Source organism: Malaclemys terrapin, chromosome 13, assembly GCF_027887155.1.
Source record: "Malaclemys terrapin pileata isolate rMalTer1 chromosome 13, rMalTer1.hap1, whole genome shotgun sequence".
Taxonomy (NCBI): domain Eukaryota; kingdom Metazoa; phylum Chordata; order Testudines; family Emydidae; genus Malaclemys; species Malaclemys terrapin.
Genome location: NC_071517.1, coordinates 38,908,097 through 38,935,108, shown reverse-complemented (window position 1 = coordinate 38,935,108; position 27,012 = coordinate 38,908,097). Strand labels below are relative to the sequence as shown.

At 46.2% G+C, this 27,012-nt stretch overlaps 1 protein-coding gene across 1 annotated transcript in view; it reads right to left on the bottom strand.

Moving 5' to 3' along the window:
* The window catches only part of LOC128847242 (butyrophilin subfamily 1 member A1-like), a 30,825-nt gene extending 5,334 nt beyond the window's left edge, over window positions 1-25,491 (bottom strand). Inside the window, exons 1-5 of the mRNA XM_054046623.1 lie at window positions 25,386-25,491; window positions 20,367-20,714; window positions 19,323-19,604; window positions 14,516-14,632; window positions 2,028-2,054 (exon numbers count right to left, since the gene is read on the bottom strand). Of these exons, the coding sequence (XP_053902598.1) occupies window positions 2,028-2,054; window positions 14,516-14,632; window positions 19,323-19,604; window positions 20,367-20,714; window positions 25,386-25,491 (880 nt within the window). The remainder of the gene's footprint in view (window positions 1-2,027; window positions 2,055-14,515; window positions 14,633-19,322; window positions 19,605-20,366; window positions 20,715-25,385) is intronic.
* Window positions 25,492-27,012: the final 1,521 nt, after the last annotated feature.

The following is a 27,012-nucleotide window of genomic DNA, read 5'->3' as shown; positions in this document are numbered from 1 at the left end:
TAGATTGATCACTACCCGCCGGATTGGCGGGTAGTGTAGACGTACCCTTAGGAGCCCAAATCCCAGTGACTCGCAGTGAATGACTGTCAACATCCCCAGAAACGCACAGGTATGGGCAGACCAGGCTCAGGACATCAGCTATGAAACACTCCAAAACTGCCATTAAATTTGCCCTTGGTAGAAAAATTCCCCCTGGACTCCTGGTGTTACCCCCCAAAAATTAGAGTGAAAATGGAGACCTGGCTCCAGCCTGAACTCTCTGCCCAGAGTGATTTGTCCTGTGGGCTCTGCGAGCAGCACAGACCCTTTGCTGCTGCACTTGGGCGTCTTCCAGAGCGGATAATGGTCACAGAGACATCTCAGAGCCCCAGGGGCTCAGGTGTCTATCTAACGACTGCACCAGCCACCCCCCGGCTCTCATTAACCAGCCCTGGGTCAGACACTTTGGGAACTTTCACACCCAGACTCTGGAGACACTTTGGGTTTGTCTACGCAGCCTGCAGCAGCGAGTCCCAGAGACAGGTTGACAGATTCAGGCTTGTGGGGCTCCCTCTGTGGCAGTAAAAATAGCCACGTAGACGTTCAGGCTCAGGCTGGAGCTCAGGCTCTGAAGTCTGGGTGGAGCCAGGTCTGCCCCTCACAGCGCACGCGGGGACATTGTCTGTGTCCACGTCCCCTTCACCCACCTCCTGGGATGGGGAACAGCAGCCCCAGGGCCCCCTTTACCTCCTGGGGAGGAGAGAGGGTCATAGGGCAGCGTCAGTGAGTTCACTGCTGGGGGTATGAGTGGGGTTTACATCCCGGCTGCTGGAGCTCTGTGTATCGAGGGTACGAAGATGTCACAGCAGCGTGTGAGCCCCCCACTGTCCTGCCAACATGGCTCAGCCCTGACACTTGCTGGAACTTCTCCCTGGGGAGGAATTGTCCTGGGGCCCGTTCAGGCCTTGGCTTCCCTGTGAAGGTGACCGGTGAGGCTGCCGTTAATGTGAGTTACAAGGTGAGTTCCTGTCTGCTGGGAACCGGATTCTGAGCCTGGGCTGAGATCAGTCACTGGGGAGTGAAAGGCCCCAGCTCCCCTCACTGCCTTCCTCAGCCAGCTGGTCCATTGTGACCCCTGAGCCATTCAGTGCGTTAACAGAGATGCTCACACTTGGTGACCCCTCCCCAGTGCCCCAAGCAGGGCCCCGCACATATTACAGCTGTTCCTGGGCATGGGGCCTGCCCCTGGGAGCTATAAGTACAGGATTCGGCCCACAGTGGAGCTAACCATTAGTGGACCATGGCCGCTCGGCATCCCCACCAGGGGCTGGGCTGGCACGTGGCTGGATGCCTGTACCTGGCTCAGCAGGCTGTTACAATGCTCTGTGGCCCCGACCCCCGAACAGTTCCCATGTAACTGACCAGAGCGCCCCCTCCCTCCCAGCTCAGTGTGGTAGGATACCGCAGAGTTCATTGACCCCTGGGCTACTGGTGCTGCTATGTGTGCGCATGTCCCCTGGGCTCCTAACCTCTGCTGGTGCTGCCCAGTCTCCCAGCATGCACCAGGGCACACAGAAGTCAGGCAGCCGGCTGGGTGTGAACGTAAAACACAGCTCAGCACAGCTGTGAGACAGGAAAGCGGCTGTGTTGGCACAGTTTGTTTTACTTGTGTCAGTGAGTTACACAATCTGGTTATAAAAACATCTGCCTCTGCATCGGGGACAGGGCCTTCCTCACCCCACATCCATGGAGACACTGAACAGCTCTTAGCCCTTCAGAGTATTGTAGAGGGAAATTGCAGGTTAAAGACCTGTATGAGCATGAAAACCCTGCTGTTGGGAGGGGAGATTTGAGCAGTTTAACGCCTATTAAGGTGAGCTGAGATAATGTCTATCAGGCAGGACCCAGATACCATACTGGGAAGGTGAGGCCGAGGGGAAACAGTCTCTCATTATTCAGCACTTTTCCAAAGCAAAGGAGCAGAGAGCGTTCAGAGGCTGGTGGGGTTTTGACAGATCACATTTCAGCGGAGTTTACAGCACAGTTACCTGCATATTGTCGGGCTTTCTCCAAACCTGAAATCAAGCAAATAGAGAGAGATGAGAATTGCCCTGAACACAGACTTGCTGAATAGAAAACAATCTCTAACAACGTTTAGAAATAAGAAAAAAAAATATATTATCTACTGTGGCGCGGATTGACTCACTGGCACGGCGCCTCCTGCTGGTTGTCTAGGGAATTAGCTCTTTTCCAGCACCAGAGCACCCTCTGCCAGCTGATGTCCTGCCTGCCACTGGCCCCCATCTCCCTCCCGGACCCCAGTGCCCTTTGCCTAGGGGTCCTGCTCACCGCAGTACCCCCTCATTTTTGGTTCTCCCCTCCCAGGGGAACCCCCAACCCCCTATCCCCACCTCGCCTCAGGGGCTACTGCCAGTCATCGTCTAGCCCCCGCTTAGTGGGGCAGACTGTAAACCACTCATCATCGGCAAGGGGGGTTGGACCAGCTGCCTCTGCCTATTCCTGGGCTGCCCCTCTGCAGCCCTAGCACCCTTTTGTGGGCCCTTAACTCGGCCTGCAGCCTGGGGTTTGCTAGGCTGGAGCTCCCCAGTTCCCTCTGCCCTTCCCCACCTCAGGTACCCTTCTCTGCTTCCCAGGCAGCCAGGTCCCTCTCTCTAGCTCTGTGTGTGTGTGCCTAAGCTCCTGGCTCACAGCCTTTTATAGGGCCAGCTATGGCCTGATTGGGGCGTGGCCCCAGTTGTGGCTGCCTTCTCCACCAGCCTAGCCTTTGGCTTGCAGCCCCAGCCCTCTCCCAGGCTGGCTGTAACTCTTTCAGGCCCGGGGGTGACCACCCCACTACTGTCGATTAGGGAAATACATATTTATTTACCTGCATTTAGTAGGGCTCTTCTCCACTCTGAAATCAAACACAGACAGAGAGATGAGACCTCCCCTGAAACTCTGAATTGGAGACAATGTTGTAGCAAGGTTTATATTAGGAATAAAAGACAACTTACTGAGTTCACCCTGCAGTTTCTCTAAAAGTAAAGCAAAGAAAAATGAGTAAACATATGTTAAAAGAAGAAGGAGGCTATTCAATAAGATCCCATACTAAAGAGTAAACAAATTAAAATCTTTTGACTCAGAACAGAAGCTGCTTATGCAACCTACTCAGTTCCAGAAAGAATGCAGTACCCGTCCCTGCGCAAAAGCAGAAGCAGAAAGTGAAGAACTCCCCACTCTGGCTAACTGGCAGGTGCCAGAGGTAATTAGATCCAGATAGGGATCATTGAGCAAATGGAAATCCAACCCTACTCAGATAAAATATAAAGTGGATTTTTGGAGGGTGACATGGAATTTGAAGAGCGAACAGCCAAAGGTACAGAAATAAATAAAAGACATTTCCAAAGCAAGACGCCTCTGGAAGAACTGGTGAGTGTTCTGGATCACTGGGGTCATAAAGGGAACAGTGAAGGAGGATAAGGACATTTCAGAGAAATGAAATGATTTCTCTGCTCAGTCTTCACCACAGAGGCTGATGAGAGGATGCCTACTCTTTTCAGGTAATGAAGATGAAATTTTGTCACTGACTGAAGGGCAAAAGCAGAGATGCTGAAAACACTGATAAATTACAGAACAGTAAGTCTCCTGGCCCACATGGTTCCATTTAATAATCCTGAAGGACATGTAGAGTGGAGTGGCTGAGCTGTGAGCAAAAATATACAAACTCAGTAAAATCAGCTACTCTTTTTGGGTGCAGTAACTGTTGGAGCTATGTTTAAAAGAGACTCTCAATTTGATTAAGTTGATTGAAACCAAAATTAAAAATAGAATTATAAAACAGACAATTGTGATTTGACAGGGATGTCCTAGCATGGCTTCTGCAAAAGAAAACCACGCCTTGCTTGAATTATTTGGCTGCACTGGATAAAGGAGAACCAGCTGACAGTGTCGTGGTGTAGTAACCCTCACCCTGGCACTAGTACCTGCTGCAGTTGCAATGCTGTAGCACACAATGCTGTCCTGGGGAGAGAGACAGCCAGTGAGAGGGCAGCTTGAACTGGGGGGTGGGGCTCACAATCCACCCAAAGGGGCAGTTGGAAAAAGCTGTTAGAGAAGGGAAGAATCAAGATGCTGAGCTAGTAGATGAACCGGAGCCTGGGTAGGAGGTGAGTGAGGTGATAAAATCAAAGCAGAGCAGGAGAATGAAAGGGGATGGGAAGTGAGAAGAAGGAACTAAGGAAAACAGGAAAGGTTTCAGTTCAGGAGAAGCAGAAAAAAAATAGACCTGGGTATATAAGAGAAGGGAAGTAGAGGGAAATAAAATCTACAGACATACCAGAGAGAGAGTATCGGGGGTGGGGATGGGGGAATGAAAGGAAATATAATTGGTGAAAAAGGGAATTGATCACAAAGCTGTGTTAGATGAAAACAGATCCTGAAAATGGTAAATAAGAAGCCACTTACAAAGGGCCTAGAGTAAATGAACAAAGGGAATGACTGTTTGAACATCTATTGACAGACAAGTGAGAGCCCATTAGGTGAAGAAACCCCACTTGTGGATAAACTCATTGAAAAGAGGTACAGCCACAGGAACATCGAATCTAAGGGGCATCTCAAGCATAAGAGAAGCAAAGAACAGGACAGCAAGACTAGAACAGGACTTACAGTCAAGGAGAGGAAACGTTGATTCTCCTCTAAAGTGACTCAGTGTATTGTTAAGTAATCTCATTTGTTATTGTTAATAACAATGCATTTGGTACTAACTGCACACACAGAATGTACAAGCTCACAAAGGTTAATAAGTTGGTATTACGTAAGAAGTCAGTCTTTGGTAATGTTTGATATTATTTATGCTCCTGGTAAAATGATGGGGTTTTCCTTTTTAAAGTTCTAAACATTTTTTTTCTTTTTGTCTTGGTTTGCCTCTGCCTCTCCTCAGTTAGCTTAGCCTAGCTTAGCCGGGTCACCACAGTGGGACTTTCAGAAGCCTTTCACAGAGTCCCACACAAGAAGTTAAACTAATGATGGGGCGAGAGACAAAGTATTGCCATGGACTAGAACTGGCCGAGAGACAGAAAACAAAGTAGGGAGACTGGGTCAATTTTCAACATGGCAAAAGGCTAACAGTGGGGTGCCCTCAGGTTACGTGCTAGGCCTGGGGTTGTTTAATATATTTATCAATGACCTGGAAGAGGGGGGTGAGCAGAAAAGTAGCAACATTTGCAGATGACAACGTTATTTATAGAGACAAGGCGGGTGGGTGAGGTAGTATCTTTTTCTGTTGGTGAGAGAGACAAGGTTCAAGTTATGCAGAGCTCTCCCGTGTAGCTCGAAAGCTTGTTTCTTTCGCCAACAGAAGTTGGTCCTTTAAAAGCTGTTACCTCACCCACCTTGTCTCTCTAATATCCTGGGACCAATACGGCTACAACAACACTGCAAACAACATTATTTAGGTTAGTCAAGACCAGACAGGACTGTGAGTAACTTCAAAGCGATCTAATGAAGCTAAGGGAACGGGTAATATGTTGGAAGATGAAAGTCAATGCTGACAATCACAAAGTAATGCACACTGGGGGAATAAGTTAAGCTCTTCATACATCACACTAGGTTGTCTGCTTAATGGGCACAAATGGTCAAAAAGCACACAAATTGTTAAGGTGCATCATGAATGGGAGAAGAATAATAGAGGAAATGTTACTATGCTATTATGTAAGTCTATGTTTTGCCCTCATCTGGAATACTCTGTGCAATATTGGTCACTCTATCTCAAAAGGATACAGCAAAATTAGAGAGGTTCAGAGATGCGAGAGGAGAATGATTACAGGAAAACTAGAGTATGAGGAGAGACTGAAAGACTAGAGCTGTTACGGAGAACAGGAGTAAGAGGCAATATGACTAGAAGGATATGAAATTATAAGTAGTACAGGGGAAGGTAGATGAGGGGCTCCTATTTAACCATCCTCATAATACAACAAGGGGACTTCCAGTGAAATTGGTAGGCAGCAAATAAAAAACAAAATAATTTTTTAGCACAACACACAATTAAACTGTGGAACTCATTGCCACAGGAAATCATTGAGGCCAAGAGCACAGAAGAATTTAAAAAGTGAGTAGACATTAATCTGGATAGTGAAAACACCTACAGCTACATTATATAGGATAAAAAAATAACAGGGATAGAAACTAGAGCATGGCTAAAAACATAGGGGGAAAAGTCAAAACATTTTCAAAATCCTTCTGTTAGGTCTGAAAAGAAAGCAATTTATTTTCTAAATTTTCCGGAGAATTTCAAAACTTTTTCATTTTCAAAAGTGAACTTTTTTTCTATTTCATAATTGAAATTGTCCATTTTTTAAAACCTGGCCCCAGTAAATCACAAAACTAACTAATCATAAGAACAGCCATAATGGGTCAGACCAAAGGTCCATCTATCCCAGTATCCTGTCTTCCAACAGTGGCCAATGCCAGGTGCCCCAGAGGGAATGAACAGAACTGGTAATCATCAAGTGATCTATCCCCTATTGCCCATTCCCAGCTTCTGGCAAACAGAGGCTAGGGACACCATCCCTACCCGTCCTGGCTAATAGCCATTGATGGACCTATTCTCCATGAATTTGTCTAGTTCTTTTTTGAACCCTGTTATAGTCTTGGCCTTCACAACATCCTCTGGCAAAGCGTTCCACAGGTTGACTGTGCGTTATGTGAAAAAATACTTCCTTTTGTTAGTTTTAAACCTGCGGCCTATTAATTTAATTTGGTGACCCCAGTTCTTGTGTTATGAGAAGGAGTAAATAACACTTCCTTATTTACTTTTTCCATGATTTTACAGACCTCTATCATATCCCCTCTTAGTCATCTCTTTCAAAGCTAAATAGTTCCAGTCTTATTAATCTCTCCTCATAAAGAAGCCATTCCATACTCCTAATCACTTTTGTTGCCCTTTTCTGAAACTTTTCCAATTCCAACATAACTTTTTTGAGATTGGGCGACCACATGTGCATGGAGTATTCAAGATGGGGCATACCATGGATTTATATAGAGGCAATATGATATTTTCTATCTTATTATCTATCCCTTTCTTAATGATGCCCAACATTCTGTTCGCTTTTTTGAATGCCGCTGCACATTGAGTGGATGTTTTCAGAGAACTATCCACAATGACTCCAAGGTCTTTTTCTTGAGTGGTAACAGCTAATTCAGACCTCATCATTTTATATGTATAGTTGGGATTATGTTTTCCAATATGCATTACTTTGCATTTATCAACATTGAGTATCATCTGCCATTTTGTTGCTCAGTCACCTAGTTTTGAGAGATCCTTTTGTAGCTCTTCGCAGTCTGCCTGGGACTTAACTATTTGAGTAGCTTTGTATCATCTGCAAATTTTGCCCCCTCACTCTTTACCCCTTTTCCAGATCATTTATGAATATGTTGAATAGGACTGGTCCCAGTACAGACCCCTAGGTGATACCACTATTTACCTCTCTCCATTCTGAAAACTGACCATTTATTCCTACCCTTTGTTTGTTATCTGTTAACCAGTTACCAATCCATGAGAGGACCTTCCCTATTATTCCATGACTGCTTACTTTGCTTAAGAGCCTTTGGTGAGGGACCTTGTCAAAGGCTTTCTGAAAATCTAAGTACACTATATCCACAGGATCCCCCTTGTCCACATGCTTGTTGACCCCCTCAAAGAATTCTAGTAGATTGGTGAGGCATGATTTCCCTTTATAAAAAACATGTTGACTCTTCCCCAACAAATTATGTTCATCTATGTGTCTGACAATTTTGTTCTTTACTATAGTTTCAACCAGTTTGCCTGGTACTGACGTCAGGCTTACTGACCTATAATTGCCGGGATCACCTCTGAAGCCCTTTTTAAAAATTGGTGTCACATTAGCTATCCCACAGTCATTTGGTACAGAAGCTGATTTAAATGATAGATTACAGACTACAGTTAGTAGTTCTGCAATTTCACATTTGAGTTCCTTCAGAACTCTTGGGCGAATACCATCTGGTCCTGGTGACTTATTACTGTTTAGTTTATGAATTTGTTCCCAAACCTCCTCTAATAACACCTCAATCTGGAACAGTTCCTCAGATTTGTCACCTAAAAAGAATGGCTCAAGTTTGGGAATTTCCCTCACATCCTCTGCCATGAAGACAGATGCAAAGAATTCATTTGGTTTCTCCGCAATGGCCTTATCATCCTTGAGAGCTCCTTTGGCACCTCGATCGTCCAGCGGCCCCACTGGCTGTTTAGCAGGCTTCCTGCTTCTGATGTACTTAAAGTTATTTTTGCTATTACTTTCTGAATCTGTTCTTCAAATTCTCTTTTGGCCTTCCTACTTATATTTTTACACTTCATTTGCCAGAGTTTATGCTCTTTTCTATTTTCCTCACTAGGATTTAACTTCAATTTTTTAAAGGATGCCTTTTTGCCTCTCACTGCTCCTTTTACTTTGTTGTTTAGCCACCATTGCACTTTTTTGGTTCTCTTACTATGTTTCTTAATTTGGGGTATATATTTAAGTTGAGCCTCTATTACGGTGTCTTTTAAAAGTTTCCATGGCGCTTGCATAGATTTCACTTTTTGCACTGTACCTTTTAATTTCTGTTTAACTAACTTCCTCATTTTTGTGTAGTTCCCCTTTCTGAAATTAAATCCTACACTGTTGGGCTGCTGTGGTGTTTTCCCCACCACAGGGATGTTAAATTTAATTATATTGTGGTCACTATTACCAAGCGGTCCAACTATATTCACCTCTTGGACCTGATCCTGTGCTCCACTTAGGACTAAATCAAGAATTGCATCTCCTCAGGTGGGTTCCAGGACTAGCTGTTCCAAGAAGCAGTCATTTAATGTGTCAAGAAACTTTATCTCTGCATCCCATCCTGAGGTGACATGTCCGCAGTCAATATGGGGATAGTGGAAATCCCCCATTATTATTGAGTTTTTTATTTTAATAGCCTCTCTAATCTCACTATCCCCATGTCAGGTAGTCAGTAATATATCCTTGGTCAGGTGGTCTGCAATATATCCCTACTGCTATATTCTTATTATTAGACCATGGAATTACTATCCGTAGAGATTCTATGGTACAGTTTGGTTCATTTAAGACTTTGACTTCATTTGATTCTATGCTTTCTTTCACATATAGTGCCACTCCCACACCTGCACAACCTGTTCTGTCCTTCCGATATATTTTATACCCTGGTATTACTGTCAGTGGCGTAGCGAGGGTTGCTGCCGAGGAGGAGCGGCGGAGAAAAAAGGCGCCAGTCCTTTGGAGGCATTTCGGCGGCCCTGCGCATGCGCCGAAATGCCACCAAAAGGCAGAGCGGCGCATGCACAGGGCCACCAGAAAAAAAAATGTCGGCGGCCCTGCACATGCGCCGAAATGCTGCCAAAACGGAACTGGGGTAAGTATTCTTATTTCGGCAGCCCCGCTCCCCTGGGCAGAGCGCCGGTCCCGCTTCCCCATCCGGACCCCCGGCCACACTCTCAGGGCTGTAATCCTGGGGAAAGCATTCTGAGTCCCAACCCCACTCTCACAGCCGGAGCGCCGGGAGCCCGTGGCCTGCTCTTCTGGGAAGAGAGAAGGCCCCACTTCCCCATCCGGAGCGCTGTCTGGGCCGCCAAGACCCCCGGTCACGCTCTCAGGGCCGGAGTCCCGGGCAGAGCACCCTGAGTCCCAGCCACGCTCTCCCGATTGGAGCGACGGAAGCCCGTGACCCTGCTGTGCCAGCCGGAGCGCTGGGAGCCCTCGGCCCCGCTCCCCCGGCCGGAGCGCTGGCCCCGCTTCCACAGCTCCCCCTGCTCCCGCCCTAGCTATGCTACTGATTACTGTGTCCCATTGATTATCCTCATTCCATCTAGCTTCTGTTATGCCTATTATATCAATATCCTCATTTAATGCGAGGCACTCTAGTTCACCCATCTTATTATTTAGATTCCTAGCACTGAGGGGAAGAGATAGCTCAGTGGTTTGAGCATTGGCCTGCTAAACCCAGGGTTGTGAGCTCAATCCTTGAGGGGGCCATTTAGGGAACTGGGGTAAAAATCTGTCTGGGGATTGGTCCTTCTTTGAGCAGGGGGTTAGACTAGATGAGCTCCTTTCCAACCCTGGTATTCTATTATTCATTGGTATATAAGCACTTTAAAAACTTGTCACTTTTTAGCTGTCTGCCATTACACGATGTAATTGAATGGGACTTTTTTCATGTGACTGTTTCTCATCAGATCCTGCCTGTATTTTATCATCTTCCATCCTCTCCTCCTTACTAGGACATAGAGAATCTCCATTAGTAGATCCTCCCCTAAGGCATGTCTCTGTCCGAACCACATGCTCCACTGCACCTGTCGGCTTTCCCCAGCCCTTAGTTTAAAAACTGCTGAATGACCTTTTTAATTTTAAGTGCCAGCAATCTGGTTCCATTTTGGTTTAGGTGGAGCCCATCCTTCCTGTATAGGCTCCCCCTTTCCCAAAAGTTTCCCCAATTCCTAATGAATCTAACCCCCTCCTTCCTACACCTTCGTCTCATCCACGCACTGAGACCCTGCAGTTGTGCCTGTCTAACTGGCCCTGCACGTGGAACTGGAAGCATTTCAGAGAATGCTACCATGGGCGTCCTGGACTTCAATCTTTTGCCAAAAAGCCTAAATTTGGCCTCCAGGACCTCTCTCATACGCCTCCCTATGTCATTGGTGCCTACATGTAACACGACCACTTGTTCCTCCCCAGCACTATAAATAGATCTATCTAGATGTCTCAAGAGAGCCACAACCTTTGAACCAGGCAGGCAACTCACCATGCGGTTCTCCTGGTCATCACAAACACAGCTATGTTTCTAATGATTGAATCGCCAATTACCAATACCTATCTCTTCCTAATAACTAGAGTTCCCTCCCCCAGAGTGGTATCCTCAGTGCAAGAGGATACCACAACATCATCTGGAAGGAGGGTCCCAACTATGGGATCATTTCCCTCTGCTCTACTTGGATGCTCTCCTTCCCTGAGACTTTCATCCTCCTCAACAGCACAGAGGCTGTCAGACTGGGGGCGGGACCTTTATACTCTGCCCGGAAAGTCTCATCTATGTACCACTCTGTCTCCCTTAGCTCCTCCAGTTCAGCCACTCTGGTCTCCAAAGCCCATACACAGTCTCTGAGGACCAGGAGCTCCTTGCACCGGATGCACACATACGCCACCTGCCCATAGGGCAGATAATCAAACATGCTGCATTGGGTGCAATAAACTGGAAAAACCCCACTCTGTTGCTGGACTTCTGCCTGCATTCTCTTTTTACTCCTGCAGCTTGTTTCTTTGTTGAGATTTTGTTTTTATCAGGGGGTGGTTTGGGTTTTAAGTTTAAAGAAGTTTAAGGAATGTTAAGTGTATCTTAACTGGCAACCCCCTCTCTGGCTCTTCAAAACAAACAAATAAAAAAGACATCCAGAAGGTGCTGGTCAAAAGAGAGAGAGAGAGAGAGCGTGACAGACAGACAGACAGAGGGTGTTGACAGCACAGACAGGAAAAAGGTGGCAATAGAGGACTTAATACCATGTATTTTATTGCTTTTTTCTCCTCTTTTTTTGTGCAATTGTTGAACATTTCCTGTTTGTAGTAACACAAAGCTATAACGTAGTAATACAATGCAATACCCATATGATTATGGTTAGGACATTGTAGTGTTGGTGGTCCAGATTAAATTAAACTGATCTTTAAAGAGATTTTTTTCTCTCTCTACTCCCTGGACCCGGACTCATGGTGTCACTACAGGGCAGAGTTAAGGCTGTTTGCGTGTCCTAACAGTGCGTTTCCAGGCCATAGCATGTTTGCATTTCTTTCAAGTTTAACCTTAATTATGAATTTTTGGATTTATGATGTTTGGTTTTAGGATAATTACAGTATCCCTGTAACATATTGAAATATGTTCTCTCAACTTTAGCTCCATTTTAACTGTTTTTTTTTAATTTGTTTTGTTTTTTATTTACAAATTCTGTACATAAATTTAAAGAAATTGAGAATGGTACCATGTGATATTTCTAATATTTGAAGGTATGAAGTATCAATTATACATCTTTTTTATTGTATTTATTGTTATGGCCAGATTCACCAGCACACTGTGGCTGTTTTACCCCACTCTGGAGCAGCACAAAGCAGCCAGTTGAACTGGGTTTACAGCTTCTTTGCATCACCGGAGCAGTTCAAAGCAGCCAGAGTGTATAGCCCAGTTTTCCCCTACCTCCCCACATCCTCCTAATCCCCCCTTCTTCTTGCACTTCCTTACATTCCCCAAGACACACCCCAAATCCCCCTCCCTCTTGCACCCTGTATTTTGCTGCATACACACACCCCTAGTCTCCCCCTCTTGCCCACTCTGAGCAGGAGATCTGGTGCAATGTGCAGCATTTGAAAACAAATAGGATTAATGGTCTTTTTTGCCAGTATTTTCATAACTGGAAGTTGATCTGTCAGCAGAGGCTGGTGCATAAAATCTTCTCCTTCAGAGACACTCACACAGAACTGCCCTTGTTCACAATGGCTGCCATCTCCCATTGCTCTCAATGGGACTAGGTTACAGTGGCCCTGAGTTAAGGTCCGCTTTTTCCCCAAAGTGAACCCTTGCATCCCCTTGTTTCCAGTGACAACAAAGTCACAGCGGTCTTTGTTCTGGGCAGCCTGTAGCCTCAGTCCCATGGGAACAATAAACGATACATTCCCTCTCCTCTGCCTGACTGGAGTGAGCCCTTTTATAGTATCAGAGGGAACTTAATTAGAGTCAGGTGTTCACATTAGCATAATGGCCTCACCTGACTCTTTGCAGGTTAATTAGAGTCAGGTGTTCTCATTAGCCTGGAGCAGCCCCTGCTCTGGTCAGTCAGGTAACAGGAAACTGTTAATCCAGTGGCCAGTATATCTGCCTTCTGCTACTCTGCTATACCCAACTGGCTTGGGTCTATCACAACACTTATTAAGTTTGCAGATGATACCAAATTGGGAGGGACTGCAACTGCTTTGGAGGACAGGGTCATAATTCAAAATGATCTGGATAAATTGGAGAAATGGTCTGAGGTAAACAAGATGAAGTTTAACAAAGACAAATGCAAAGTGCTCCAATTAGGAAGGAACAATCAGTTTCATACATACAGAATGGGAAGAGACTGTCTAGGAAGGAGTACGGAGGAAAGGGATCTAGGGGTTATAGTGGACCACAAGCTAAATATGAGTCAACAGTGTGATGCTGTCGCAAAAAAAGCAAACATGATTCTGGGATCCATTAACAGGTGTGTTGTGAGCAAGACACGAGAAGTCATTCTTCCGCTCTACTCTGAGCTGGTTAGGCCTCAGCTGGAGTATTGTGTCCAGTTCTGGGCACCACATTTCAAGAAAGATGTGGAGAAATTGGAGAGGGTTCAGAGAAGAGCAACAAGAAAGATTAAAGGTCTTGAGAACATGACCTATGAAGGAAGGCTGAAAGAATTGGGTTTGTTTAGTTTGGAAAAGAGAAGACTGAGAGGGGACATGATAGCAATTTTCAGGTATCTAAAAGGAGGAGGGAGAAAAGTTGTTCACCTTAGCCTCTAAGGATAAAACAAGAAGCAATGGGCTTAAACTGCAGCAAGGGAGGTTTAGGTTGGATATTAGGAAAAAGTTCCTAACTGTCAGGGTGGTTAAACACCGGAATAAATTGCCTAGGGAGGCTGTGGAATCTCCATCTCTGGAGATATTTAAGAGTAGGTTAAATAAATGTTTATCAGGGATGGTCTAGACAGTATTTGGTCCTGCCATGACGGCAGGGGATTGGACTCAATGACCTCTTGAGGTCCCTTCCAGTCCTAGAATCTATGAATCTATGATGGCCATTTTGAAAGAGGGCCGTTCTTTATGGGAATTAAACACTATCCTTAAATCCAACCAAAATATTGATTAATGAATTTGTTAAATATCCAATATCCATGTATTACAAACATTATATTCAGATGGTAAATATAATATATTTATACAATAAATAAAAAATGTGTCTGAAATGAGTCATCTTTACAATGACTGTAACAATGATACTATTTAACCATATGTTTTGGTCATTTTAATGGCCATTAAAATAATTACAATTAGTGTAAACCAATAGTTATTAACATTGAAAGTAAATATTAACACCAATACTTTAGGATGTATTTTGGTTGGAGTTAAGGATGGTGTTTAATTTTCTAAAAATATCAGATATAATTTGTGTTGTTTTATTAGAAATTGTACTTGACTTTTTATCCTTTACTTTGTATTTCCTCATTTTTAATGGTTCCATTTATTGATTAGAGCAACTGTAACTCACATTAAATGAAGCTTTTTTGTTTCTGAATAATAATTAATTCAACCCCTCCTTCACCCTTAGCCTTTGTCCATCTCCCATAGTTCTAAGCTCTTTTTAGAAAACTGAATTAATTAACTGAATCAATTCATTCCCGTGGTTTGTTTTTAATGACATTGTCCCTCTGGTCACACTGAATTCTCCCTTCTTGTCACTTTACCTTTCGCTTTGTGTTGCCTCCAGACACAGTAACTGGACAGGGCAATGAGAACAGCCAGGAGAGCCAGGATCACCCACAGAGCCACCATCCAGGGATTGACCCTTGGGGAAAACAGCTCTGCAAAGGAAAGTACCATTAGTTTACAAACATGGAGGCCCAGATCCACAATGGCACTTAAACACCTAAACTGCAATTTTAGGCACCACTGCAACCTGGAAAACCCTCTGCTCAGCTGCCACTTGTGGCACCTAAACTCACTCAGTGCCTGACCTTTCAGGGTAAAAGTTCCCTACATGCCTCTGGGCATGCTCACTGCTGCCTTGCTCTAGGCACCCAGACACCGATCTCTATCAGTCTCCATTCACAATCCAGCCAGAGGAGGTAGAGTCACCCATCTTATATCTTCCAGCCTAGTGGTTGGAGCACTCACCCAGGATGTTGGGGCCTGGTTCAGTTCCCCCGCTTCCCCTGTATAGGAAGACAGGATTTGAACAGGGACCTTTCCTAGCTGAGGGGCATGTGCTAACCACTGAGATAGGCACATTCTGGTGTCCGGGGCACCCTCAATTTTGTCAGTTAAAGCTGTTCCAGCTTGTATTATCTACTTACTAGTCCCTGGGACAGAGAAAGAGGCAGTACTAGTGACTCCATTGCCGGGTGGTTAGGGCATCCATGTGGGAGACCAGTGCCCTGCTCTTGTGTCCCTTTAATTATTTATCCAAAGTGTATCAGCTTTAACAGGAGAGACAGAGAGACCCACCTCAGAGTATCCCATAGCTCAGGGCTTACAGCACTCCCCTGCAAGGGGGAAACCCCTCTTCAAATCCCTTCTTTCTCGAACCACTGGTGAAAAGACAAAAGGATGGTTCCTCCTCTGGTGGCCATTTTGTGCAGGGTGAAGCAGGCACCTAGCTCATTCTCACAAGAAACAACTTAGCTGCCTAAGTTGCCTGACCCCAGGTGAGGGGCTCTTGTTCGTGGATCACAAGCAGAGATAGGTGCCTCCCTGCATCGGACACTCATAGACTCATAGACATTAAGGTCAGAAGGGACCATTATGATCATCTGGTCTGACCCCCTGCATGCTGCAGGCCGCAAGACCCTTCCCTGGACTCTACCGTTGAAGTCCCCAATCCTGTGTTTTAGTGACTTCAATCGGCTGAGACCCTCCTGCTAGTGATCCCTGCCCCATGCTGCGGAGGAAGGCGAAAAACCTCCAGAGGCTCAGCCAATCTACCCTGGAGGAAAATTCCTTCCCGACCCCAAATATGGCGATCAGTAATACCCCGAGCATATAGGCAAGAGTCTCTAGCCTGACCCTTGTTGGCCATTATGCTGTTCATGTACCATTGCTTGGTTTTCCTTGGCTACTATGTTTTATCATTAAACCATTCCCTCCATAAACTTATCCAACTTAATCTTAAAACCAGACAGGTCCGTCGCCCCCACCGTTTCCCTCGGAAGGCCGTTCCAATATTTCACCCCTCTGACGGTCAGAAACCTTCGTCTAATTTCAAGCCTAAACTTCCCCCCGGCCAGTTTGTATCCATTCGTTCTCGTGTCCACATTAGTACTAAACTGGAATAATTTAAACTGAACTCTGGGACAGGGGCAGGGCTTATGGAACACCCTTCTCATCAGCATCTCCCAGGGGCTAGTTAAGGCAGCTCCCAGCCTTGTGTACTTGCTTTTGTGGATCCTGGTCTTAGGTACCTGTCTCTCCTCATTTATTGTACAGGGAGCCTGGGTGCCTAACTCAGGCTTTGTGGATCCCAGTGTTGTTCCAGTGATTTTCTAGGTCCCTAAAAGTTAGGCACTGCAATGCTCAGTCTCACAATATCTCTGTCTCTTTGTGAATCTGGGCCAGTGAGGGGAAATGCTGGATTTTGGAGATCAATGACAACACTGCATGACTGGCTGAAGGAATCCTATGGGAGCTCCCAAAGGATGTCATGGTGAGATACAGCTCCTCCATGCTTTATTACAAAGCCAGTGGAGTCCTAGCCTTATCCTAGCTCTGAAATAGAGCTGACATCCGGACTACACTACAGATTGGAATTGTGTTGTAATTGGGTCTGGGTGACACCCTGCCATGGCTGTAACTGTATTGTAGCTGGGCCTGGCAGGAGCAGAGACCGTGGGGGTGAGATTTTCAAGTTACTTTACTGAGGTGCATCTGAAAATCTCACTCTTTAATGTCAGAGTTATTAGAAAACAATGAATAAGAAACAGGAAACCTAGTGAAACCAGAGTTACTCTAAGCCAGGGCCAGATGGAGAGTTGCCACAATACATCGGTGTGACCTCCCCCAAGGACACAAGGGAAGGGGGAGCCTTGCTGGTTACAAACTCATCATCCAGTGGGTCACCAAATGCAGGAAAATGTTCATTCCCTTAGAGATTCCTAAATGGAAAACTCTGAACTCTAAGCTGAGATGGCACCAGAACAGTTGAGTGAAAATGCCCTTTCACCAAGGGATGTATCCTTTAAACATGTGCAATCAGGAGCTTAGACATTCAACTAACCCCAATGTCCCCACAGATGTTTTCACCAGCAAAATAGCACAGGTACAAAACTAGAGCCCTAGTCATGGCTGGGCTGAGCACTGGCCCTTGATGTTGTTCCTGGTGGCCTGTCCTCCGCGCTCTGCAGACTGTGTTAGGAAGAAATTCTCACTCTGATTCCTGCTCCTGTTATCTTGCTCCCTGAAGTCTTTGTGTATTTGGCAGCAAATAACTCCCTGTATTTTAACGTCACTGCTCAGGGCTTTGACCTTGTTAAACCTCTTAGGTGCAACCAAACTGGACCTGGTCAGTCCTTGCCAATGTGCAGGCATGTGTGGAGCAGCAGCACCCCAGAGAGCCTGCTCCTGCCATTCGGAGTGCAGTCCTCCCCTCCTCTCCTGCAGCTTACACATTCAGTCTATACAGATTTTGTTTTTTATTCAGAAGGTCAGAGTAGATGATCATAATCTATAAATCTATGCCATATTTCAGTAAAAAAAAATCTAAATATAGAAAAGACCACCAGTTTTCAGGCTCGTTTGCCCTGATTGAGCAATCTCAGTGTGGCCTCCTCAGCAACCAAGGTCACAGACGTGTATTATCTTTATTTATGTTGTAACCATTTCTGACTGTAATGCCTTAATATTTGTGCTCACTTAAATCTATCTCATGGTAATTAAATAAACTTATTTTACTCTTTAATCAGAACTAATTTAGTGTTCTCAACTGTGTGGGTAACTCCATTTAAGGTGACAGTCTGTATCTTGATCCCCTTAGAAAGGCAACAGACCTAATATATCTGGACTGTCCAGGAGAGGGCTGGAGAGTGCAGAACACACATTTCTGGGGAAAAATCCAGGATTCGGAATGTGTTGGGGTTACCCTGAATATGGTAACCAAGGCAGCTGGGGCTGCTGGACAGGGCTGTGGCTGTACAAAGACACTCAAAGTGTGACCTGCAGGCTGTTTGTGAGGAGCCCAGGTTAGGAACCACAACAGCAAAGCATTGTGTGGTACCCCAGCTTGGAAGGCAGGGGTGACACAGCCCCACACTGGTCTGGATTGCACTCCGGAATGCCATACCCAGCCTGTTCAGCAACTGTAACAATGTAGATTTGAGACAAACAACATTCTAAATATTGCAATGAGGATCCCCTCTGCTACTGCCTGGGTGCAGATGGGTGAGGTTTGCGAGAGAGGCTGTGGGAATGGAAAGTGAAGGTAAAACTGTTCTGGGGTGGCCTTGCCAATTGCCTGCTGTGAGGGAGGCCAGTGCTGCTGTGAGAGGGCTCTAGCCCCACTAATGGATTTTATTAAAGAATGTTTCATCTCCTTCATTCAAATATCACTGGTGCTACGTTGTTGTTGTTCAGGTGATTATTGTTCATTGATTACAATAATTTTATATTAACAAAAATATTTTATAGGCAGCATTGCCAGACCAGGTGTTCAAAAGTCATGAATCCCCCTAAATCATGAGATTTTAGAAAACAATAAATGTTACTTCGTATTTGCCTTCTGGTTTGTGAGCCTTTAGGGGGTCACATTTTCAAGCTTTTCTGTGCAATCAGGACTGTTAGAAACATTTTTCCAGGTAAAGCTGAGATTCTTCTATAAACCTGCAATTCTAGTAGATGAGGCTTTAATTGAAATAGACAATATCAGGAGTTTCATTATAAAATCATGAGAAATGACAGTGGTGAAAGTGAACAATATAAAGGCTCCCTGCACTTCCTCCTCTACAACTTTGGATCTATGATATTTCATATACTTGTGTCCAAATCTCCCATTGATTTGTGTGTGAAGAATTGGGCCCATTTGCGTGATTCTGTAATGCAACAGCAGAAAGTACATGCTCCGGGGAGATCAGGATCAAAGGGGCTGTGCAGATTCTAAATCTGAATTTCTTGACTTCTGTGAAATTTAATATAAAGTGACATTTTGGCCCCCTCAGCCTTTACTCAGGCAGAGCTCTCAGCTAAGTGAGTGGGAGTGCTACCTTGGTCTGGGATGCTGGCCTGGGTCGTTGGTGGTTCTGTGACATTGATTTAGTTTTTTGGCATGTACTACATGGGGATTGATCCTGCTTTGAGCAGGGGGTTGGACTAGATGACCTCCTGAGGTCCCTTCCAACCCTGGTATTCTATGATTCTAAGCCCTCCAGAGACAGTAGAAGAGAGGCTCATGCAGTATCTAGAAAAATATATAACTAGGAGTGAGCAATAAACACACCATCATACACACTTCCCACTAGCATCTGCCACATCCATTCTATCCCCGGCGCAGTGTGGGTGGACACTGACCTGCTATGGAAACTGTTGATAATTTCTCTTGGTTAAGAGGCAGGTTCTTGACAGAACAGGACAAGTTCTGGTTGGAATGTTCTGTTATAACAATAGAAATCTGGCTGTGAAATAGGCCATTGGCCTCCTTGGATATTTTTTCAGAGGCAGATGGTAGCAGCTGCCCAAGGTGATCTCTCCACTGAGCCTTGGGTTCTGGGTGCCAGCCTGCTGATCGACACACAACCCAGATTGTTCCATCATGGTAACCATCAACAGAGATGTGGGGGTCAGAGCCTGAAACTAGAGAAGAATGGAATGAATCTGTGTTAATTCTACACAATTAGCAAAAGAAAAGAGCAGAAGGAATGAATTAATTCTCCCTCTGCATCCCCAGAACCCAGAGTCACTGGGAACTACATGAAAAATACATGACAAGTGTTTCTTGGAGTGTTGGGAGATCTGTTCCCTTCTCTAGAATTACCCAATACTGATTTCTACCTATGGAAATTAGATCCTGAGTTTATCCACAATGGAAAATAATAAGGCAATTCCAAGAGAAAGCTGACAAAGAAAACTGCAGTCAATAAATAAATAAAATACATGGCCAGCTCCTGAGAAATGCTGAGCAGCTCAGACACTTCACTGGGAGACACAGCACTCTGCACCAACCCAACTCTGGTTCATAACAAAGAAACATCTTGGGAACATTCTACAGAACACACTGTACATTTAAATAAGTAAAACTGGGAGTCACCTGATAGACATAAAGCCTGGGACATGGGAATGGTGGGGCTGTTTTAATGGCTGAGGAATGTTTTAACTCTATTCCATTCTATTTAAAACAAAGCCAAGATTAGAAAAATCTGCAGAGTGCAGAGCACAGATGTGAAATTCCTCCAGTTCATGCTCAGAGAGCAGCTGCTGCCCCTGCTGCTCAATAACTGGAATCTGAAAGGGAATTCTGGGTATCAATGTGTGAATGAGAAACATCCAGAGTCCTCTCACCAGGAGCTCTCCTGCCCCATTTATTACACTGCTAGTGAGGTAAAACAAGCTACAGACCTGCCACCTGCAGTTCCAGTAAGGCTTCTTCATACGAGTCACTGGACTGAAAGAAACACGTGTACTGTCCATGGTCAGAAAGCTGGACATCGCGTATTCTCAGGGAAACACTCCCACTGGTGATATTGTCTTTCAGCAGCTCTGTCCTTCCCTGATATCCCGGTATCTGCTGTCCATACTGATCCTGCCCATCCTTATACCGGTGCACAACTGCAGAGAACTTGAATCGAAACCACCTCAGCTCCATGTTCTCAGCGCTCATCCTGGGGGAGAGGTGGCAGGGCAGGACGGCCACCCCACCTAGGGAGGCAGTGATTGGATGGCCTGGTCCCCTCACTGTGAACTGTTCTGTGAAATGTATCAGGGGGAAAAGAAAATTAAATTGGAGAGGAACCAAGACAGACAAGAATGTAAGTGCAGCAGGGTGCTTATTCCCATCTTTGAATTGTTCAAAAATCAGGAGTCAGCCCCCCGAAAAATGAGAGGATTGGCTTAAAAATAAAGAGATTTTTTTTAAAAATGGTAACATTGGGGTTGTTCTCTGCCTTCTGATTTCTGAACCTTTAAAGTTCACTTGGGTCACACTTCCAAGTATTTATCTGCAACCATGAGGGAGAGAAACTTACTTTAAAGCAAAATGAAAGCTGAGATTCTCAGCTAATCACAGGCCTCCGGGAGCTGTGGCTTCAAGAAACACATCAACTATCATGAGACTTGTGATAAAATTCTGTGAGCTGGTAACACTGAGGGGACATCTACACCTTGAGCTGGAGGTATAATTTCCAGTGTGGGTAGACATGTACCCACTAGCTCTGATTGAGCTAGCTTGAGAAAGCGTAGCTGTGGTGGTGTGAGCGGGGGGATGGGCTAGCTCTCCAGGTATGATCCTGGCCAGGGCCCTAAGTACATATTCAGGGAGGCTGCTCATGCCACTGTGTCCACTCTGCCTTTTACAGCATGATAGCTCGATCAGAGCTAGTGCAGGTATGTCTACCCGATCTGGAGACAGCAAGGAGCAACATCTTACATATTAAAGGCTTCTACAGTGCTAACTAATGGCTTGATGGTGTGGGAAGGGGAGGGAGAGCTGGAATGTTGGAGGGGAAAGGGGGGGCTACATGTTGTGTGGGATGATGCAGCAGGGGGTGGAGAAGGAGACAGATTCAGTAGTTTTCTCTCACACTTCCAGTCACTGTTAGCACCACAGAACTGTCCCGATGCAGAGACACGCCAGGTCTACACTAACCCCCTAATTCAAACGAAGGTACACAACTTCAGCTACGTGAATAACGTAGCTGAAGTTCGAAGTACCTTAGTTTGAACTTACCTCGGTCCACACGCGGCAGGCAGGCTCCCCCGTCGACTCCGCGGTACTCCTCTCGTCTAGCTGGAGTACCGCAGTCGACGGCGAGCTCTTCCGGGTTCGACTTATCGCGTCCAGACAAGACGCGATAAGTCGAACCCAGAAGTTCGATCGCTCGCTGCCGAACTACCAGCTAAGTGTAGACCTACCCATAGACTGTGTCTCAGATTTCTCTCACCAGCCCTGTTAGCAACTACACACTGCAAATACTTCAAACCCTGACTGTTATCCCCATTCCATTGTAACAAAATGTATAGGTGGGGCAAGGAGTGCTGAGAAACAACTTGGCAACCATGTGGCCTAGTGGAGAGACCACTGGACTTGGACTATTTCTGGCCCTGCCATTGGTCTGCTGGGTGACCTTGGGCAAGTCTCGTCACTGATCTGTGCCTCAGTTTCCCCATCTGTAAAATAGGAATAATAAATAAAGTTCCTTGAGCTCTATTGATGAAAAACTATAGAAAAGCTAGTGCTTTTTGTTATTATCTAACCACAGTTGTGTATCAACTGCAAACCTAAGTGAGAACTACAACTGTCTACTACAAAGAGTCCTTTCTGTTCAAGAAACTAGGCAGGAAAGTCACTGACAAAATCTTTGCTACTGCAGAGTTAAGGTTCCCAGTGGTATCTCAGGTCCTTCCAGAAAAATGAGTTCAGCAAAACTCAGGCCTCTGAAAACCAGCAAATGCAGAATTAAGGTACATGCCAAAGTGACCTTAACTCTGCCCTGTTTGAGTGATGACCTGATACACTCATGGCGCACAGACTCACACCCTGCCTGTGCAGATAGAGCACGTCACTCAGGGATCAGGGCACATGACAACTGCAGCACACAAACCTTCTCCTTGCCAAGGGAAGATTTGTTTTAGGTGAGCTGCTACCCACCCTGTTCTGCCCTCAATGTTGAGCGACTGCCCAGAAACAGCCCCACACTTGTTACTTTTTACAAACCTTCACCCCCTTTTACAAGCCCTTCACCCTCACTCCCAGGATTCCATCGAGCACTACATGTTCCCTTACCCAGCATTAAACACACAGACAATCCCCGTGGCAAGCAGACCCCTGAGCCCTGCTACTGACACAACTACACAGCTCAGTGCTGAAATGGGGGATACTGGATCCCTCAAGATACACCTGCATCTCTCTCCTTTCATCACATGCTGGGGTGGGGGACTCAGACCCAGATCTCCTCATATCACAAGCACAGTTCTACCAAGCTGCTCCAGCTAATGTCTCCACCATTCAATACAGCTGCACCTAACACAGTGACTCCTGCTGGGGTGTGTAGAGATGTGTTTAAGATTATAATTTTGAGACTCTCCTTCATAAGGAACAGTATTATGAATTCCATAGGTGCGAACTCCGTTGGTGCTCCAGGGCTGGAGCACCCATGGGAAAAAATAGTGGGTGCTCATCACCCACCTGCCAATCAGCTGTTCAGAGGGCCCCGCAGATCAGCTCCTCCCCCCCAGTGACTCCTACCTGCCGCTGATCAGCTGTTCGGTGGTAGGCAGGAGGTGCTGGGGGGAGGGGGAGGAGCAGGGGCGGAAAGAGGCAGAGCAAGGGCAGGGCGTGCTCAGGGGAGGGGGCTGAGCTGGGGTGGGAAGAGGGGAGCAAGAGTGGAGCCTTGGGGGAAGGGGCGGCGTGGGGGCAGGGTCTCAGGACGGAGCGGGGGTGGAGCACCCCTCGGGGAAAGCTGAAAGTTGGCCCCTGTGAAATACAGGAATTTAGAGATGTGACCTGGAACCTGGGGTTGAGAACAGAGTGCAGCCGTGTTCAGCAACTCACTACAGACGCTCTCTGATTTGTTTTATTAAAAGTTTTATTGCTTTCTAATAAACCGGTTTGTTTTTGTAGAAAAATGATAAAGTGAAATTATCGATCTTTTTGCCTGTTGTTGAGGCGGAAGCATTGCATATTTATAACAACTTTAAGTTTGAAGAAGGTGAAAGCATCAAGTTAAGTAAAATACTGACTAAATTGGAGGAACATTGCATGCCAAAAAGGCCTTAAGTGCAAACAACGAGCATGAGAAGTGCTGTATTGGCCATGGATCAATCACATCATCACTAAAGTGGTAGGAAACTGCTTTTCATGCTTGAAATCCAAGCCCTGGGAACAAGCAGAGCCACTGAGACCTCATCTAGTTGCACAAAGGCAGGCACTGACTTATTTACCTGGCAATCAAAGGATTATTTAATAGTCACAGAGGATTATTCTCTGCATCCAGAAATTTGCACACTGCACAGTACTAATAGTAAGTCAGTGATAGCCATCATGAAGGGAATCCTCTCCAGACATGGAATTCCAGATGAAGTCTTTAGCGATAATGGGCTGCGATTTTCTACTGCAGATTTTAGGCAATTTGCCATAGGACTGTAGTCCAGACAAATCAAGGGGACACATTTTGATACAATCAAAGGGATCTATGAATAATCCCAGAAAGTTCCAACACATTGACAGTCGATATGGACTCTGGCATTTCTCAACTGACTGATCCTTTATCATCAACAGACAAAGGAGAAACTAACAGGGAACAAGAGAACAACTCAGACTCCAATGAAAGGCTGATACTGAGAAGATCAGAGAGGGAGATTAAACGACCTGAAAGACTCAGAGACTTGCTAACCTGCCTGGAGGAGGGGAATTTGAGGAAAGTGAGAGGTAAAGACTCACTCCAGAGAGAGGTGCTGGTAACCTCACCTCTCTAGGTAATTGACACATGGGGTTTATGGAAATGTACTAGATGGGTTGAGAATTTAATGCATGTGTTATTAGGTAGTTGTTAGATGTTTCTATATATGTATATAAGAGTTCATTGTTTTTTTAAGCGGGAAAATATAGAGATATGTTTGTAGAAGACTATAACTTAGAGATGCTCCTTCATGAGGGACAGTATTATGAACAACAGAATGTAGAGATGTGCCCGGGAATCTGAGGTTGAGAAGACAGTGTAACTGTGCACCGGAGTCCACCACAAAAACTGTCTAGTTTGTTTTATTAAAAGTTTTATTCCTTTCCCATTCACTGAGTTGTTGTTTAATGAGCCCCAAGATCGTTACAGAAACCACAGCAGGAGGGAACCAAAATGCCCAAGTAGCTGTGCAGGCAGCCCCCGGGGGTGGAGTGGGACATGATAAGGCCTTCATCAAGGGTACAGAATGAAGGAGCCAGCAAATATCCTCCCATCCTCATTGTGAGAGGAGGTCTCGCTCTCAGCCCTAGTCAGATGTGCCTAGTGCAGTATGAACAACTCGTGGGTTTTCATTTCATAACCAGAGAGTCGGGGATTCGTGATCTGTTTGTGGCTGAAGAGTCTGATCTGTAACTTACAGTCGGTCTGGCAGTGCAGTCTATAGGAATTTGGTAGTGTCCCTTTAAATAATTTGTGAGCCCTGTAATGGCGCTCACCATGTTTTGTCTTAGACGCCTCCAGTCACAGCAGCAGCATGTGTGTAGCTAGGCCTGACAAGATAGCATATAGGTAGCAAACATGGCTACTGGGGACCCAGCAATGCCCTGTTGTTTCTCCATGTGGCTAGTTGTGGGCAGGTTGAGCAGACGTGGTTTACAAGACAAGGCAGTGATGTGAGATGAACAGTGATGACCAGCAATAGTAACAGCAGCAAACCCAGCGAGGAGGCCAGAGCTCCTACCTGACGCCAGCCTGTGAACCTGTAGAGTGAGGCAGAGAGCGATGTAGCTGGGCAGAGCGGAGCTCACTGTGGAGCCGGGGGAGAACGAGGGAACCTTCCCCATCATCGTAGCTTGGGGAATAGGAGACATAAATCAGACAGTGAGTGAGTGACACACAGTGACAATGGCACGGGGCCGTGGGGAGGAGGTAACAAGCCTCACTGCTGCCTACCATGCACCAGAAGGGAAGGGATTTCCCCCACAGTCCTCGTCTGCCCTGGCTCTGAGCAGGGTTGGATGTCACTATGCCAGCAGCCAGTCCACACCACGTTCACACCATGGCTGGCACCCGTGGAGCTGTCTGGTTAATTTAGATTGTAATACACTCTGGAGAGCAGGGACGGTCCCTCACTACTGGCATATCCAGTGCCCAGCACAATGGGGTCCCCATCTCAGTTGGGGCACAGACACTACTGTGAACGGGACATATTAAGGAAAACAAGCCAGCGTGGTACGAATGGCCACGGATTGCTGGGGTAAAGTGGCTCCATCATCTGACCACACCTGTCCCAGGCGAGGGCTCTCTGGGGATCTCCCAGATCAGTCCCCGGCCCTGGTGATTTTACATGTCAGTGACCCACCCTCATTGCCTCCGGCATTGGTGCAAATGTCAGGGATGAATTCTGAAGAGTCACCTCAGCTCTGTGCCCCCTGGAATCTGTAACATTTAAACCTCTCTCAGGGTACGTCTACACTGCAGCTGGGAGCGAGCTTCCCCACGGGGGTAGATAGACATGTGATAGCTCTACTGGAGCTAGGATGCTAAAACTAGCAGTGTAGCACTAGCTGGGGTAGCAGAGGCAGCAGCTTGGGTTACGTGTCTGAGAACAAACCTGCCTGGACCCCCCTTAGGTATGTACTTGGGTGGCTAGTTTGAGCCCCTGCCCATACTACCCCCACCACTACTTTTATTGCACTAGCTTGAGCAGAGGAAGCAGGTGTCTGTCTGTGGTGGGAATCGCACCTCCCAGCTGCAGTGTAGACGTACCTTAGAGACAAAGAGTCTTACTCAGGGCTCATGCTGCACCCAGACACGCGACCCCTGCCAGGCTGTGCAGTGATGTAAAATCCTCCCAGGAACCAGACTGTGCCTGTAACTTCCCCTACACTGGGACACCGCCAGGGCCAGTGTTACCCACAGAGGGGCCAGCATTGGCCAGGAAGGGGCCTGACCAGGGCTCCAGGGCACAGACTCACGGCCTCCCCCCAGTGACTCCCACTGACAGAGCTCTGGGGGCAGGTGAAGCGCCCCCTGCTCTGGCAATCACCTATAATATGGGCAGCAGCCAGGGCCGTTGTATCAGCACAAAGTGCAGCCCTCCCCTTTTGCAACTGGGAGCGGTTTCTGCCACGCAGCGTAGCAGTTTGGTAAACTGTTTGTTAACTTGCTACCGCCTGTCCATGGGGTTGCGAATCAGGAGGGGATGGGGTATGTGGTCAAAAACGATCCCGATCTGCTTCCTGACCAGAGTGGCCCCTTTCATTGAATTTGTGAAAGGGGAGGTAGGGTTTGTGGGTATGGAGCGTGCCCCTGAGCCCAAGTTGAGACCACAGTGGCCCCTTTTCATTTTTTCCACTGGCTTCTCC